Source organism: Carassius carassius, chromosome 18, assembly GCF_963082965.1.
Source record: "Carassius carassius chromosome 18, fCarCar2.1, whole genome shotgun sequence".
NCBI lineage: Eukaryota > Metazoa > Chordata > Actinopteri > Cypriniformes > Cyprinidae > Carassius > Carassius carassius.
In genome coordinates this window covers 1,243,632-1,262,323 of record NC_081772.1, presented here as the reverse complement: position 1 = coordinate 1,262,323, position 18,692 = coordinate 1,243,632, and the positions used below count along the sequence as shown (strand labels likewise).

The 18,692-nt window shown below is 34.9% G+C and overlaps 1 protein-coding gene and 1 long non-coding RNA gene across 3 annotated transcripts; one reads left to right on the top strand and one right to left on the bottom strand.

The window, feature by feature from the left end:
- Positions 1-990: 990 nt before the first annotated feature.
- Positions 991-17,239, bottom strand: fdft1 (farnesyl-diphosphate farnesyltransferase 1). Of its 2 annotated transcripts, XM_059498117.1 has the most exons (8): positions 16,894-17,239; positions 9,879-9,976; positions 8,906-9,089; positions 4,855-4,983; positions 4,586-4,777; positions 2,973-3,149; positions 1,668-1,820; positions 991-1,232 (listed from the first exon to the last, which is right to left on the bottom strand). In XM_059498117.1, the coding sequence occupies exons 1-8, from the start codon at positions 16,990-16,992 to the stop codon at positions 1,008-1,010; spliced, it is 1,257 nt and encodes a 418-aa protein (XP_059354100.1). In that variant the 5' UTR covers positions 16,993-17,239; the 3' UTR covers positions 991-1,007. The 2 variants fall into 2 exon arrangements, with proteins under 2 accessions (XP_059354100.1, XP_059354099.1); XM_059498116.1 differs by lacking the exon at positions 16,894-17,239 and having other exon boundaries at positions 9,879-10,503.
- Positions 15,667-16,616, top strand: LOC132092055 (uncharacterized). The gene is made up of 2 exons (XR_009422185.1): positions 15,667-16,008; positions 16,474-16,616. It is a non-coding gene; the product is annotated as an uncharacterized LOC132092055 (long non-coding RNA).
- Positions 17,240-18,692: the final 1,453 nt, after the last annotated feature.

Below are 18,692 nucleotides of genomic sequence, written 5' to 3'. Positions count from 1 at the left end.
CAATATTTTATAGATTTTATTTTATTCACAAAAATGTAATAACAGCACTGAAAAATAATGCATTATTTTTATTACACAATTTTAGTGCTGATATTAGATTTCTGTAAATAATAATTAAAAAATTTATATATTATTATGATTATTATACCATTATTGTTTTCTGCATTATGAAGTATTATAATATATTGTGATATATAAATAGTTAGGTTTTTTATATCTAAAAGTAACATTTACTTTGCTACATATTACATACATAAAAACGAATTAAATATATATAATTTATTTATTTTTTAACCGGTCAGAGGTTTGGGATCAGAATTATTTTTTATGTTTTTTACAGGAGTATTTTCTTCTGATTATCAAGGCTGCATTTATTTGATCAAAATTACTGGAAAAAACTGTTGTGAAACATTATTATGATGTATAATAAAGTTTTCTATTTTAATATACATTAAAGTGTAATTTATTTCGGTGATGTGCAGCTTAAGAAGTGATAGCAAAGATTTAAACTGGTAGAAAATATTTATATTTCGAATAAATGCTGTTCTTTTTAAATTCTTATCAAAGAATCTTGAAAAAAGTATCAGTTTACAAACAAAAAGAAAACATTGATAAATCTAATAATAAATCTGTATATTTTCATGATTTCTGAAGATCATGTGACACTTTATCCTGGAGCAATGATGATGGAAATTCAGCTTTGCGTCACAGAAATAAATAATATTTTAAAGTATATTAAAACAGAAACCATTATTTTATATTATAATAACATTTTAGTTTTTTTCTGTATTTTAGATCAAATAAATGCAGCCTTGATGAGCAGAAGAGCAGAAGTTATATGTATACATGTATATACACGCATACATACATGTATATATATTTATTATGGGGTGAAAATGACCTGAACAACATTTAGCATAATAGAAAATAAAACGAAACATTCCAAACTCATGTCTTTTTCCATGTATTTTGGTCTGGCAGTTTTCGGGCGGTCGTTGGGTGTGGTCTCAGTGTCCCTGCATGTCTGCGCCCCCTGGTGGCTGCCCGGCCGTGGCGTTCAGATACTGCCAGCTGAGGGCCGCTAACAGCATGACGGCCGAGATGTAGACCGGAGAGATGTGGTGCGCGCGGGACGACAGCGCGGCTGGAGACAGGCTCTTCTCTCGGATGAGACTCAAGATATGCAGCGTTTTCTCCCGGGACGGGTCTGTGACGGAAACCTTCTGCAGGATCTGTGAGGAGACGAGGATTACTGGAGTACGGAAGAATTACAGAGTTGTGGCATGAAACTCTAGATGGCACAGTCCTATAGGCTGAACTCAATCTGTCCTAATGACATCATCATCACATGGCACAGCTGATTGGCTCTCTCCTGTATCGGTAGCCAATGAGCTCAAAGCTCAGAATTCAAATATATGACTAGTGCTTGCCATAGCAGTTGCAGCTTGCTTCAGAAACCCTCCACCTTCCCCAGCTCCACCTGTATAGATCTACTAATTTCGCAATTCACGATTATTTCATGCGTGTTATATTTTCAGCAGCAAAATTTCTGACATGCTCACAGCAGCTTGTTGTGGATGTATTCGCAGTAGCCAAATACATTAACACCATCGTGTAGTGCATTACCTCGGAGAGTTGTCATGATAGAAGTGTGTTTCAGGACGCACCTCTTGACTGTATTGTGCGATGATGCTCAGAACGGAGCTCATGTTTGTGGCCTGCATCATGAGCGTCACAGCTTGACCCTTCCGGATCTTCACCACCCCCTGAAACACCTGAGGATTGCTGTAACACGCCGACAGAGTCGCTATGGCCATCACCTGAGCGGAGGAAAGCAGCACAATTACAGTCAGCACCAGGAGAGCGTTCCATCACGGTTATTTTACGGCTTAGGATGTATTTTTATTAGTACTTGTATAAGTTGTTTTTGTTTGAATATGTATATTTTATGCTTAGTTTATTTTTATGTTTTAGGTTTAGTCATTTTGTTGCGTTTTAGTCTTTCTTATTAGTTTTTGATTTTTTTGTATTTATTATTATTATTTTGTTATTAATTTTAGTTTTAGTGATTTTAGCTCTTTAAACGAAAAAACGAATTCTGCCTTCATAACTAAAAATAAAATAAGTTTACTTTTTCATATTCTATTTTGAATTAGTTTTTCCATTTTAGCAAAAAAAATTTGTAAGACTTTCGTGTTTTAGTCTTTTTTATGTCTTTTTAGTTTTTATTTTTTTATTATTTGTTTAGTTTTAGCACTTCAACTTTAAAATAAACAGAACTAAGAAATTCTGCATTTGTAACAGAAATAAAATGTGTACTTTTTATATTCTATTGCGAATTTATTTTTATTTTTAATTTTACTTTAAACGTTTTTGTAGTTTGTTTTTATATTTATATTTAGTTATAATTTTTTATTTCAGTTTTAATTTTAGTAACTGCAGTACTTCAAACAAAAATAAGACTGAAAGTTTAAATTAGTTTTTATATTTTACATTTTCTTTTTAACTTTAGTTATAGTTTTAATCATTTAGTTTGTTTTTGTGTTTTAGTCAATTTTATAAAAAAAATTTTTTTTAATAATTATAATTTTTATTTTGGTTTTGCCCATTTTTGTACTTGAAAATTCTTTTAATTTGCCTTTTTTTTGCCTTCGCAATTAACTGAAACAAGATTACAATTTTGATATATTTACCTTTACATTTATTTAAAAAAAATAATAGTTTTAGTAATTTTAGATTTAGTTAATCACAACAACACTGCATGTAGTGCATGTTTGTATAGTAAACTATGGTAAAGCATCACAGTGGAACACATGTTTAAAACCATGCATTCATTGCGTGTCATTTCTATAATCTGCACTTTTATAGCATTAGATAACTTTGCATTGCATTACCGCTGTGTGAGACCTGACCGGTTTAACTCCACATAAACTGAGGAAGGTTCAGTGCTCTGTGTCAGAAATAAATCAGACCTGAGGAATGGCACAGAAGTTGAAGACGCTCTGGTTGCGGAGGCGGGACAGGTATGCGATGACGTCTGGGACGTGATGGAGGGCATCGGTCACCAGCAGGTTGAGGCAGGACAGAGCGGAGCTCAGGTGCTGAGGATGAGCCAAATCCTCCAGACGAGCCGCGAACTGACTCCAGGCCTGAACACCAATCATTCATTGCAATTTTAACCCTCTGGGCCCTTCATTTTTATGGGTCACACTTGCTGCCTTCGCAGTCAAAAGCCTTGAAATTTAACTTTTTTTCAGGAAAATCAAAGTTCGATATATTCTTTTTCAATTATGATTTTTATTACTATTAACAAATAAATAAATGAAAAAAACAACAACAAAAAATTTATAATTGCCATACGTGACCCTGGACCAACCAACCAGTCATAAGGATAATTTTTTATTTTTTTTATTAAGATTTATACATCATCTGAAAGCTGAATAAATAATCTTTCTATTGATGTACGGTTTAAAATATTTGTCCGAGAGATTTAACTATTCGAAAATCTGGAATCTGAGGGAGCAAAAAAAAATCTAAATATTGAGAAAATCATCTTTTAAGTTGAATTCTTAGCAATGCAAATTACTAATGATAATAAAAAAACAAAAAGATTATATATTTACAGTAGGACATTTAAAATATATCTTCATGGAACATAATCATTACTTTATACCCTGATTATTTTGGGCATAAAATAAAAATCTATAATTTTGACCGATACAATGTATTTTTGGGTATTGCTACAAATATACCCCAGCTTTTGTGCTGCAGGGTCACATATAATATACATGTATGTAGACATATAAAAACTGACAAAAACACACAATAAAACTAATATATACTACTATAACTTTAACCAAAATTTACTTTAAAATATTTACATTTGTTAAAATGTAATTAGTTAATAAAAATAAACATTAATTGAAAAAAAAAATATATATAAAAAGCTTAAACCTATTTTAGCTAGATGCAAATAAATATTTTTTTTAAAATTCCCATTAAGTTTAGGTTCAGCAACTCAAACTATATAAACTTAAATCCAAAACTGAAACTTTATAAAAAATAAGGACTTATTTATAATAAAATTACAAAAACAAACAATTAAAAAAACAATGAAAAAAGCGCTATCATAAAAAAAAGACAATAAAATTACTAAAAATTTTACAATTTTAATTCAAAACTAAATATAAACTATAAATAATGACAAAGTTTTAACTGAAATAGAATAAAATCTAAAAATGTTTAAACTTATTTTATTTCAGCTACCGTAGCTGCCAAAACAACATATTTCATGTTTGTTTAGTTTTAGTCCTAAATTTTAAAATAAACAGAGATACTTAGAAACAAACTAACAAAATAAAATAAAAAACGACAATATAAAAATAAAATATTAACAAAAATGTATAATGGTATAGCAATGATACTAAAATAACTTACAGAACATAAATTTAAGTTCAGTCTAGTTAAACCTAAAATACTGCTGTTGTGCTTTTGTAAAGTAAAGTTCAGGCATCCAAAGCTGCTGTTTTATACTGTAAGTGTACAACACGGTCATGGAATACGAGAGCAGGTTAAAAGCTTGTACCTCCTGCGGCCAGAAAGCCCTTCCCTCCTGCTGGTCCTCCAGATAGTCCCTGATGATGTTGGTCTTCTGGAGGAACAGACCCATGGAGTTGGCCAGCTCTGTGTCCCGGCCCACCTCAGGGTCCTCCAGCTGGGACGCCGAGAACAGACGGGACAGGCCTATCCCCACCAGACCCGCCACGTAATGACAGTACTGTACACAGCCAAAAGAAATGCTTTCAAATGCAATGAGGGGAGTTACACGTCAATAAATCGACATATGTGGTTTACCTTGTCCCATTCCTTCATGGAAGACACCTTCTTCTCCAGGAATTCGGCCATTCCCGCACCCACCTGGAGACAGATGTCTGAAATCACCTCTTGATACTCCTGGCCCAAATTCCTGAACTCCATCGAAATCTGAGGAAAACGGAACGATTAAAAAAGCATGACATAAAAACAAAAAAGCATGAAGTAATGCACAACAGAGAAGCTATTACAAGCAGAAGTGTATTTAAAAAAAAAAAAGCAGAAAACGATAAAATGAAGAAAATTTTGGCTCGGCAAGTTCAAGTTGGTTTTAAGTCAAAATAAAAATAAAAATAGAATTCCCTTGCGAAAACGGGTTCACATCAGGACTTTTCACTCCACTAAAAAAAAAAAAATAAATAAATAAAAAAAAGTTTTTTTTATTTTTTTTATTCAAAAAGTAAATAATTAAAAGGTCTTATTAAATGTTTTTTTTATATATATTAATAGATTTATACACAAATCCCCATTCTCGTACTAAATTAAATTTATATTGATTTGTTGATTTAAAAAAAAAACTATCATTATAAAAGGTATTAAACATATATTATATTATTATATTATATGTGAATAGATTTTGTGCACGTGTGTGCATATATATATATATATATATATATATATATATATATATATATATATATATTAAATGTAACAATGTAATATGTTCATTACAGTAATACAAATAATTAATGAGAACAATGACAGTTATGGTCACTAATACACTTATAACGAGCTGTGTTCAACCAAGTCTCTACATTTCTCACAAACAACAACCTCCTTGACAGCAACCAATCTGGCTTCAGAAGTGGGCATTCAACTGAGACGGCCTTGCTCTCAGTTGTTGAAGCTCTAAGACTGGCAAGAGCAGAATCCAAATCTTCAGTACTAATCCTGCTTGATCTATCCGCTGCTTTTGACACAGTTAACCACCAGATCCTCCTATCAACCCTACTGGCAAAAGGCATCTCAGGAACCAAACTTCAATAGTTTGAGTCCTACCTATCAGATAGGTCCTTCAAAGTATCTTGGAGAGGTGAGGTGTCCAAGTCACAACATCTAACTACTGGGGTGCCTCAGGGCTCAGTTCTTGGACCACTTCTCTTCTCTGTCTACATGGCATCATTAGGTTCTGTCATTCAGAAACATGGCTTTTCATACCACTGCTATGCTGATGACACTCAACTCTACCTCTCATTCCATCCTGATGATCCGACGGTAGCTATTCGCATCTCAGCTTGTCTAACAGACATTTCTTCCTGGATGATGGACCATCACCTTCAACTCAACCTTGCCAAGACAGAACTGCTTGTGATTCCAGCAAACCCATCGTTTCATCACAATTTCACCATCAAGTTAGGCACATCAACCATAACTCCTTCAAAAACAGCTGGAAGCCTTGGAGTTATGATTGATGATCAGCTGACTTTCTCAGACCACATTGCTAAAACTGTCCGATCCTGCAGATTTGCTTTATTCAACATCAAGAAGATCAAGCCCTTTCTTTGGGAACATGCTGCACAACTCCTTGTTCATGCTCTTGTTCTTTCCAGGCTGGACTATTGCAATGCCCTCTTGGCAGGTCTTCCAGCCAGTTATATCAAACCTTTACAATTAATCCAGAACACGGCAGCAAGATTAATTTTTAATGAGCCAAAAACAATACACGACACACCTCTGTTTATCAGTTTGCACTGGCTTCCAATAGCTGCTCGCATAAAATTCAAGGCATTAATGTCTGCCTACAAAACTACCACTGGCTCTGCACCCATTTACCTAAATTTGTTACTTCAGACTTATGTGCCTCTAGAAGCTTGCGTTCTGCAAGTGAACGTCGCTTGATTGTGCCATCCCAAAGAAGCACAAAGTCACTTTTACGGACTTTTAAGTTAAATGTTCCCTCCTTGTGGAATGAACTCCCCAACTCAATCTGAGCAGCTGAGTCCTTAGCCATCTTCAAGAATCGGCTGAAAACACATCTCTTCAATCTTTATTTGACCCTCTAACTTTAACACTCACTATTATAATTTTATTCTTTAAAAAAATCTACCTACCTTTCTAATCTTTTTGTATTCTATTTTCTTTTCATTTATTATGCAATTATATGTGTGTGTGTGTGTGTGTGTGTGTGTGTATGTGAAAAGATCTCTAACAGTAGCTTGTTCTATTCTTTTTTAAATTTTTATTTATTTTTATTATTTAAAATCCCATGCTACGTGTACTGTGTTAACCTAACTGAGACTTGTTATAGCACTTATATATCATTGCTCTTTTTGTTGTTTTTGATTGCTTCCACTGTCCTCATCTGTAAGTCCCTTTGGATAAAAGCGTCTGCTAAATGAATAAATGTAATGTAAATGTAAATTCAGCATCATTAAAATTATTGAGTTAAATTAAAAACGCTTACAAAATTACTTTGTTATTTAATAAAATAATAAATCATTATTACAAAGCATTTTCGGTTTCGGTGCATCCAGAATTTTTCCGGATTTGTCCCAGAATATTCATTCCGGTGCTCCCTAATAATTAATAATGAAAAATGTGTAATTTTCATTTACAAAAATTCTATATAATTAAAATGGCTAAACGTGTGTGTGTGTGTGTGTGTGTGTGTGTGTGTGTACATTATATATATAGTTTCATTAAGTAGTAAGACACATCAGAGAAACAACAGTTATACATGCTTCATCACAGCAATAAGAATTTGGGGATAAAATGCATTTAATTATCATCAACATAATGCCTAAAAGCATGCAAAATAATGATCAACCGATACCAAAACTAATTATTTGCATGTTTATGTGCCCGATAACCGATATGCAGAACCGATATTTATTAACTGTTATAAAATAAATTAATGTCTGAGTGAACAAACTGAGGTTTTTCCTTTTTTTCAATCATCTTTTTATTTTTAACTGTTGAAAAATAGTCTTTCATGTTTAATAGTCTTTCATGTTAAATTTAATCTTTATAATACAACAATACATTTTTTTTTAATAAAAAGCATCAACAGAAACAACACTAATATTAACAATAACCAAAATAAATGTAGAATGTCTAATGTTTTCAAATGGAGAAAATATATAAAGGACATATCAGTCATATCACATTTACATTTACATTTACATTTAATCATTTAGCAGACGCTTTTATCCAAAGCGACTTACAAATGAGAACAATAGAAGCAGTCAGGTCAACAAGAGAACAACAACAGTATACAAGTGCCATGACAAGTCTCAGTTAGTCTAGTACAGAACACATAGGTAGGATTTTTTTTTTTTTTTTTTTAATTAAAAGACAAGAAAAGTGCTAGTGTTAGTTGGTTAAGTGCAGGCGAAAAAGGTGAGTCTTTAGCTGTTTCTTGAAACTTCAACTTCATTTTAGGTTTACAAGCTGTTTAATAGTCAATAATAAATCACTGGATAAACTTAATTCACTGAATAATATTCTCTGAATATAACAAACAAAACATTGTATTTTATTGCATTTTTTTTAACCGGAAAGTCCTATCAAAATTATTAAAGTTTTGTCCTAGATGCAGTTACACAGAACTGCGATCGCTTGCGGCAAAAATGAATAATTATTGTATTTATTTTATGTTTCTTAGCAAAAATTCATCGTGAATATGTAAGCGTCTTCACAAGACTAATGATGGAAAGAGAATTCAATTCAGCGTTTAATCAGTGAATCCGATATTACAAAACCGATTAAATTAAATGTATGCGTTTAGCAGACGTTTTTATCCTGTGCTCCCTGGGAATCGAACCCATAACCTTGCGCTGCTAACGCAATGCTCTACCAATTGAGCTACAGGAACACTCTATGTTGAATATATTGTAATAATGTTATACTTGATTATGGTCAAATGCTTAGATATCGGGGAAAATATCGGTAAATCGATATATCGGTTTATCTCTAATGCACAATGATGCAAAAATACTCCTAAAACAGGTTTCATTCACTCTTTTTTTGCAAAAAAAAACCTATTCCTAGGCTTTAGATTTGGCTATTGTTGTGATGTATTGTGTTGGCTGACCGTGGGGAAATCCTCCAGCACCTGCCGGTCTTTCTCTCGGCTCTCTGCGAAGCTCCATTCGGGCTGATAGAGGAACGAGTGGAAGTCCTGTAGTAATGGGACCTTCTTCTCCAGCGGGATTCTCATGTCATCCTCCACCGTGTCCAGAGCTCGCAGAACCAGGTAGAAAATACACACGGCATGCCTGAGTGAGAGACGGCGATGTTTTAACATCCATGAAGATCTGCGGTGCATTTCAACTCAACACAAGTGAACAAACACGGTCTGTTCTGATCAGCGGATGATATAAACACATGCAACATCTCTGAACATCTGCGTGACTTTTGATCGGGAAACTCTGCAGGGTTCGCAGACTCCACACAGGGTATGACGGGATAGATAATAAATCATCATATTTTCATGATTTCTGAAGATCATGTGACACTGAAGAATGGAGGAATGATGCTGAAAATACAGCTGCACATCACAGAAATAAATGACATTTTAAAGTATCTTAAAATAGAAAACCAGCATTTTAAATTGCAATAATATTTCACAATGTTACTGCTTTTTCTGTATTCTTGATCAAATTAATGCAGCCCTGATGAGCAGAAGACATGTCTAAAATGTTTTTCTGATCCTAAACTGTGAGCAGCAGTGTACAGTACATGCATGCAAAATGCCAGATGTGCATGACTTCTTTAATCCAAGTTATAACTTATAAACTGTAGAAATCTGCTCTTTTTCATGCGTGTATAAATAGATATGCAATAAGGCAGACTTATATATTTTGTTATAGAATATTTGTGTGTGACTTATCTAGAAAGCACATGTTCCGCAAGGTCGTTAATATAGAACCACAAATCTTGCAAACAAGTGAAGCACACCTAAGTGCGCCCAAAATGTGCATGTGGTTAATATCTAACCCCCAGCTGCACCGCTGTAGTGTACCGGCGGAGGTGACGCCTCTCCCGCAGCGCTCCGCAGGTCTTACCGTAGCTCTCCGTCTAGGGCCTGGATCACCGCCGAGAAGCTCCGGCTGGTCTGGTCCAGATACGCGTAGCAGGTCCTTAGGGTCTTGCTCATGGAGTTCTGGCAGGAGAAGCACACAGACGCGGGGTGTCGGTGAGTCCGGAGCGGGTGAGGAGGAGTACGGGTCACCAGCCGACGCCCGCCCGTGAGCACCGAGCCGCGCAGCGAGAACGAGCGCTTGAGCACGGAGAACGACACGGAGCTCTTACCGACGACTCCAGCCATGTGCGAACGAGCTCCTGCAACTCTTGCTTTTCTTTACACTCTTAAACTTTATTTAAAGTCATTCGCCCGAGGAGGTGAAACGCCCGTCGCTCCGCGGAGCGTCAGATGAGCGCGTTTTTACGCGCAAACACACGACTGAAATGTAAACAGACTACTGAGGCTTTATTATTGGCTGGGGTTCGATTCTCCTCCCAGCTTTAACACGCGCATGTTTTCAGGCCGCTTGGACACACCTACTCAAACTGTGCATGGGACCAACTGTAAACTACCAGTCAAAAGTTTTTTGCACAGTAAGATTTCTTTTTTTTCTTCTGCTCACCAAGCCTGCATGTATTTGATCCTAAATACTGCAGAAGAAGTAATATTGTGAAATATTATTATACTATTTAAAATAATCGCTTTCTATATTAATATATTGTAAAGTGTAATTTATTCCTGTGATGCTCCGCTGTATTTTCAGCATCATTCCTCCAGTCTTCAGTGTCACATGATCTTCAGAAATCACTCTAAAATAATGATTTGATGCTGAAAAAACATTTATTATTATTAATGATAACAATATTTAAAACAGGATTCTTTGAAGAATCGGGAAAGGAGTTTTTTTATATTTTTATTTATTTTTTATTTTATTTTGTTTTTTGTTTTTTTTTGGGGGGGGGGGTAATTTATAGAGATTAATACATTTATTTAGGAAGGATGCTATAAATTGATCAAAAGTGACGATAAAGACATTTATAATGTTACAAAATATTTCTATTTCAGATAAATGCTGTTCCTGACAAAATTCTCCTCAACTGTGTTCAACATTGATAATAATCAGAAATGTTTCTTGAGCAGCAAATCATCATATTTTCATGATTTCTGAAGATCATGTGACACTGACACATGTGACATTGAACTACTGGTTTCGTCTGGTCAGAGGAGAACTGGCCCCCCCCCCCCAACTGAGCCTGGTTTCTCCCAAGGTTTTTTTCTCCATTCTGTCACCGATGGAGTTTCGGTTCCTTGCCGCTGTCGCCTCTGGCTTGCTTAGTTGGGGACACTTCATCTACAGCGATATCGTTGACTTGATTGCAAATAAATGCACAGACACTATTTAACTGAACAGAGATGACATCACTGAATCCAATGATGAACTGCCTTTAACTATCATTTTTGCATTATTGACACTGTTTTCCTAATGAATGTTGTTCAGTTGCTTTGACGCAATGTATTTTGTTTAAAGCGCTTTATAAATAAAGGTGACTTTGACATTGACATTGAAGACTGGAGGAATGATGCTGAAAATACAGCTGCGCATCACAGAAATAAATTACATTTTAACAGAGATTCACACAGAAAACATATATTTTAAATAGTAAAAATGTTTGACAATATTACTGCTTTTGCTGTATTTTGGATCAAATAAATGCAGGCTTGGAGAACAGAAGAGACTTCTTTAAAAAAATAAACATTTCAAAAACTTTTACTGATATTGAGCCTTTTCAAAGTATATAGATGATAATCTAAATGTAAAATAAAAAAATAAAAAAATAAGCCATACATAAGATGATCTTATATATGGAAGGCATTTTCTGCCAAATTTAAATAAATAAATGAAATGATTAAAATTAAAATTAAAACCAGATTAACTATTTCATTACAGAAAACTGTACGCAAAATATGTGACAAAATTGAGAATGAAATTAAATGATTTCATTTTCACGGTGACATACCTGTCAAATTGAAAAATAAAATGCAATTGCTGATTTCACATTTCATTTTCAATACAGTCTCGAGGCACGACTGCCAATATTAAAATGAAAAGCAAACGTGAAAAAGAAACTACACATACAGTTTTTACAAAGCTCTTTATTAACGCTCACGCAATAATAGTGACACAATTCAAATTTAAATGTAAATTTTACTTGTCATTTTAATTCCTCTTTTATTGAAACGCCCCTTTCATCCTTCTGTACTGCACCGACAAGCGGCAACCGCAAGCTCAGTTCATTTTCACCAGGAGAGAAGCGGCAGACAGCAGAGCATATTAATCCCGCGGATTCTTTGCTAGTGGTGCTTGCAAGCTTTATATATATATATATATAAATTTTTTTTGACCAAACAGAAATTAATTTATTCAATGACATTTGAATTTTACTGTAGGCCTATATGATCTACAATGACATGAAATATGCGGATTTTTAGCCTACTAATTTTATTCTATACCTATTTAAGAAAAACCTCACAAGTAGCCTATGTTTTCATTTGCTATTACAAACAACAGCGACTGAAGCTTTATCTTGTAGAGTGTAGTCTGCTGCACTTCTCTGATCGGCGGATCCCGATCCACACCTTCCATCCCGAAAACAGGGGAAAGAGCTTCAGCTCCGTCAGTTTGGATCGTAAAACCCAACACAGTGTGGCGCCGCCAGAAAATGTTAACAGGGGTGGCCAAATGAGGCCACAGTAAATTTTGGGATGGCACATTAAAATAAAGAAAAAAAAATAAGTTTTGCAATATAGACAAAAAGTTATATCTGTGAGTTCTTGGATTTTATCGATAACGATAATTACACTATTTTGCTGAGTGTTATTGTGCTGATATCTTATTTTTAATTGTGCTGACACCTGATTTTTTTTTTTTTTACCTTTACACCATTGTTTCTAAAAGTGTGCACCATATTTTAGGTCAAATACTTGCATTTGGGCTGTTACCAAGCAAATGCAATCAGTATCAACAAAATTGATCTTTGCAATGCAGATAAAACAGAAGCTGCATCTGAAGTGCTATTTAGATGTTTTTACACACTGTTTAATGCAGCTCCGTGGAACATGGAATACTTTAACCTGCAGTTACAGATGAATAAATAATGTTTTGATATTTTAAAGATAAAACATTGAAAACTGATGTTTGAAATTATTTAAAAAATGAAAAGGTTCCATAAAATGTGAAATTAAAACCGCCAATAGGTGGCAGCGAGTCACTGTTAATAAGTGAGTCATTGCGATTGAACCGAATCATTTAAACGGTTGATTCATTCAGGAACGAAACACTTTAATGTTGCTCAGAGACGCAAAACTGTGGCTGCAGCAGCTGCTGCACTTTTTTCACTTCTTAAACTATTGTGAATTTACATTCTGCATTTAAATTAATAGTACCCACTGCAAATAATCCTAGGGGTGGCCACAGGGGTGGCCAGAGTTTAGCCACCCCTTGGGGGCGCCCCTGCGTAAAACACCCTAAATAACACGAAAACCTTACAAAACTCAACACGATGTACTTTCTGCCATCTCGGTCTACATTAACTTCTTTCTGAAACGTCAGAAATGAACCAGGCTCATGCATCAGACGAACCGTGTCTAGCTGGACATGTCTACTTTTAAAATAATCCATTTAAATAGAAAAATAATAATAATAATTTTATATTTAGGCCTATGTAATTCAAATGAAACCAACGAGAGGTGCAGTGTTTCTCGTCTGAACTCATTATCTGTAATGATGTCACACCATCACTATATTCATACTGTCATCTACAGAATTCGTGAATTCAGTTCATAATTCTAAGTAGCCTATAGCCTATAATTAAAACATTTAAAGTAGACTAATTATGGGGAAAACTTAACTTATTTTAATATAAATTTTATTATAAATGTGGGGTTGGGTTTTTCCTATTTTTTTTTTTTTATGAATGGCCTAGAATAAAATAAATAAAAATTAAAATAATTAAAATAATAAAGTTGTCAAGTCTGCTTTGTCAATAACATGCAGCAGCTGGAAAATTATAATATTATTTTTTTATTTTATTATTAATTTATTTAATTAATTATTATTATTATTATTATTATTATTTTATCTTGCAAGCACCACTAGCAAAGAATCCGCGGGATTAATATGCTCTGCTGTCTGCCGCTTCTCTCCTGGTGAAAATGAACTGAGCTTGCGGTTGCCGCTTGTCGGTGCAGTACAGAAGGATGAAAGGGGCGTTTCAGCACCGCCCACACATTCAAACAAATATTAAAGCATAATCTCATTTTTTACCCACAAACAAAAATACGAAAAATCCAGCTACATTTTCTTTTTCCGTTTCTTAAACAAAACAAAAAAACGAAAATCAAACCGTTTCTCATTTATCTTTATTTATTTTTAAATAGAAAATCAAATGACCAAAAGATACACGGACCATAACCCACGAGGTTATATAAAATAATGAAGAAAAATAAATTAAGTTACTCTTTTTCTTTCTGTGAGAGTGCATGCACAGATCTCCGATTCCTCTGATCAAGTTTCAACATATCAGACGTTATGATTTCGATCAGATGCGTCGGCTGTGTCGGTTGATGAGTCAACGTGATTTCAACATTGAATCGATGCTTTATTTTCCACTAAATAACGTTCTGATATAGTGAACGTTGATTCAACATCGAAATTTGATCGACGACCGATACTGTCCTTCACACCCAAAGATCGACTTGAATCAACGTCTGCTTGCTATCTGGGAAACTGACTCAAATGATTCGCGAACCCGCTCCGATCTCCCGAAATGATTCAAATGATTCGCGATCCCCAAACTGACTCAAATGATTCGCGAACCTGCTCCGAACTCCCGAACTGACTCAAATGATTCGCGAACCAGCTCCGAACTCCCGAAATGATTCAAATGATTCAACGTCTGCTTGCTATCTGGGAAACTGACTCAAATGATTCGCGAACCCGCTCCGAACTCCCGAAATGATTCGCGATCCCAAAATTGATTCAAGTGACTCGCTAACCTGCTCCGAACTCCCAAACTGACTCAAATGATTCGCGAACCGGCTCCGAACTCCCGAAATGATTCAAATGATTCAACGTTTGCTTGCCATCTGGGAAACTGACTCAAATGATTCGCGAACCCGCTCCGAAGTCCCAAACTGATCCAAATGATTAACGCTCCGAACTTCCAAACTGACTCAAATGATTCGCGAACCCGCTCCGAACTCCCGAAATGATTGAAATGATTCGCGATCCCAAAACTGACTCAAATGACTCGCGAACCTGCTCCGAACTCCCAAACTGACTAATAATGATCCGCGAAACCGCTCTGAACTCCCGAACTGACTCAAATGATTCGCGATCCCCAAACTGACTCAAATGATTCGCGAACCTGCTCCGAACTCCCAAACTGACTCAAATGATTCGCGAACCCGCTCCGAATATTTGCTGAAAATGTCCTCACCCTCAGGTGATTCGAGTTTGTTTCTTCATCACATTTGGAGAAATGTAGCATTGCATTAGTGTCTCATAAACGGATGCTCTGCAGTGAATGGGTGCTGTCAGAATGTGAGCCCAAACAGCTGATAAAAACATCACAATCATCCACAGTCCATCAATTAATGTTAATTAATAAACCTCACAATGCTAAATTCTCTGTGCCGACCTAATAGATAATTTGTATTTTCCTTTAGTTTTTAATTTGCAGTTGAGGACTCTGGGAATCCTGTGCTGTTTTAACCTCTACAGAACAGAATGAAGGAGTTTAATATAGACGGATGGTAACCAAGCTCTGATAGACCTATTTTAAGATGTCTTCTAAACATCTATTTGACATCTGATAGGAAACGATCTATAGATGTATTGCAGATGAGCAAACTCTTTAAAGATTACGTCTTGCAGATGCAAATGCAGACGTCATATAGACATCTCTGTGATGAACGATCGCTATCAGGCAGGCAATCGGAGGCCTTCAGATGAGTCATCGCTGAAAGTTTTGTTTATTCTGCTCTCGCAAATCCTCTCATCGTAAACAACAAAGTGCAGATGTACGTACGATGTAAGTAAGAGATTATTTGTACAGTATTTAGACAGCTTCATTGATTATAACGGGAGTTTTTTGAGAGTGCTTAAACTTGTGCTAGACTGAAGTCAGGGATTATGCAAATCAATAATATGTTATCATGTAAATGTTCTTTACTGCTTTCTGTAACTTATTCGCTGTTTGAATAACCTTGGAGATAAAAGTGGTAGTAGGCTAATTAATAATTTACTCAACTCTTATTAAATTGTGATGACATTAAATACATTCAGTTGTAGTAAAATTATTTTATTATTATTTTGTATCGGGGACTTGTCTAAAAGGCGGCATGATGTGTGTATTTGATAGATTACACTAAGGCTACTTTTGGCCTTGACAAAAGTGACAAAAACCACTTGTTAATGTACTGTTTGTGCTTACATTTGCTGATAAATCATGTATGAGATAAACATGACGCTAGAACATCCTGCAGAGGTTAGACTGAATCTCTCTCTCTCTCTCTCTCTCTCTCTCTCTCTCTCTCTCTGGATGTATAATAACGCGAATCCCTTGTATTAGTAGCTAATGAAAGGTTAGCAAACCAAACATCATCTAAACGCACATAATTATTGACGCAATACAGTTTTAAATACTATAATGTAGATTTAAAAGCATATACATGCCATTAAACTAAATGTGCATGTAATTTACATTTACATTTTTTTTTACAAAATAAAGATGCAGCGACATCTAGAGGGACAGAGAACAACTCATCTTAAAGATGTCAGTTTTACATCATAAACATCTTAAAGACATCTTCTAAACGTCTATTTGACATCTGACAGGAGATGTCCCCATCTTTAGATGCAGAACTGATGTAATGTCATTTAATCTCTGCTTAAAAGAAGTGTTTTTATTAAATCTGACATGCATCTTGACAGATGCACATGCACTCACAATGAATGAATATTAAAGATGAACGCTCAAAATGCATTTACTTACATAATCCAGTTTAGGCATTACAGACCGACAGCCTCCTATTTTGTATTTAAAGAGGTTGATTATTTCTTCCGGGTGACCTAGAGACTTGAGGATTTCCATTTAACCGCGTGTGTTTATGAGGACGCTTTTCTAAACAGGTGAGCTTGATTTCCATTCAAACTCTATAGAGATCCAGTTCAGCATCGGATGAGTTTACCTGCGCTATCCCTCACTCACACGATCCATTCACTCCTCTGATTGGCTGAGGCGTCATGGGTTTAGAGCGCATGGACCAATGAGCGGCGAGAGCCACTGGCGTGATGGCCCGCCTTGAACAAGTGCGAGGCGCTGATTGGTCAGAGGGGTGATGACGTCGGGATTCCGAAGAAACAGAATCACTTCAACTGCTTATTGGGCTACTAATAAGACTGACACGGTTTTATATAATATATAACCACTGTGATTTAAAACTATTCTTGTGCCTAATGTGTATGCACATATTGCTCAGGAATATTTTCCTGGCTGCACGTGTTCTTATGACGTTTCAGTACAATAAAAAATTATTATAATAATAATAAATTATCAATAAAATTAATTAAATTAATTAATTGTTAGTTAAAAATGTTAGGCTGAATACACTGTAAGTTGCCTTGGAGAAAAGCATCGGCTAAATGCATAAAAATGTAATGGGATTCAAGAACACATTATTATTATTATTATTATTATTACAATAATAATTACTCTACATGTGCTTTAACACATATATTTCCGAAACCGCTGTTCTCTTTGTTTTTAGCATATAGAAATAGCTATTTATTAGATTTTAAACGTTAAACTATTATTTGATTTTATGATTTACTCGGCATTTAAAAACCTTGTTCTCTGTGCAAGAATAAAGTTTAATCTAATTTTCACATAGATGTTGTGTAGCACAACAACAGTTAAACGTGGAGTGAGTTGTTTGGTGTACATACAGTTATATTTGCATTTAAAGAATGCTACTACAAGAAAATAATCACATGTGCAAGAGAAATGCTAACAATGTTTAACCTATAATAAGATATCATAAGTTTTAATTGACTTCTGAAACCTCTCCAGTCGGAAAGACAAACTGTAACCCTGTTTCTTTATGGAAATAAATATAAGAAGGTTTAAAAATCTGTTACAAGTATAGGTGCTCAGCTGTACTAAAAATGGGGTTTTGTCTCTTTTTTTTTTGATTTGAAAAGGAAGTAACATTTGTGTTTGAGGGTTATTTTGTTTAACAAGTTTAAAGGAAGTGGCTTCAGTGGTGTGTCGGGCTGCTAATGCAAAGGTTTCAGGTCGACTCAACAGTCTTCACAATAGATGCCATCAAATATGAAAACCTAAACTGCATCAAATCTAAGTTTAAAAAAAATAATAAAAATAAAAAATAAACATGAAGGTTTGAGTCAGATGTGAGCAGGATTAACACATTGCAAGTTCGATCAGCTCGTAGACATGTTCATCATGACAACAAAAAAGGAAAATAAATGTTTCCTGCAGATAAAGTGTGAAGGAAAAGAATCCGCTGGAGTGCTTCATTGAAATATTGTCTCTGAAGAGTTCAGCTTTAAAAATGTCACAACAAACCACAAAAAGTTACTACATTTCTTGAGAAAAGTGTTGTGTTTGACTGTGCAAATTTTTTTTTAAAGCAATAGTTCACCCAAAAATGAAATTTGCATGAGATGAGTTTGTTTCTTCGTCAAATTTGGAGAAATGTAGCATTGCATTACTTGTTTACTGCAAGTGAATGGGTGCCGTCAGAATGAGAGTCCAGACAGCTGATAAAAACA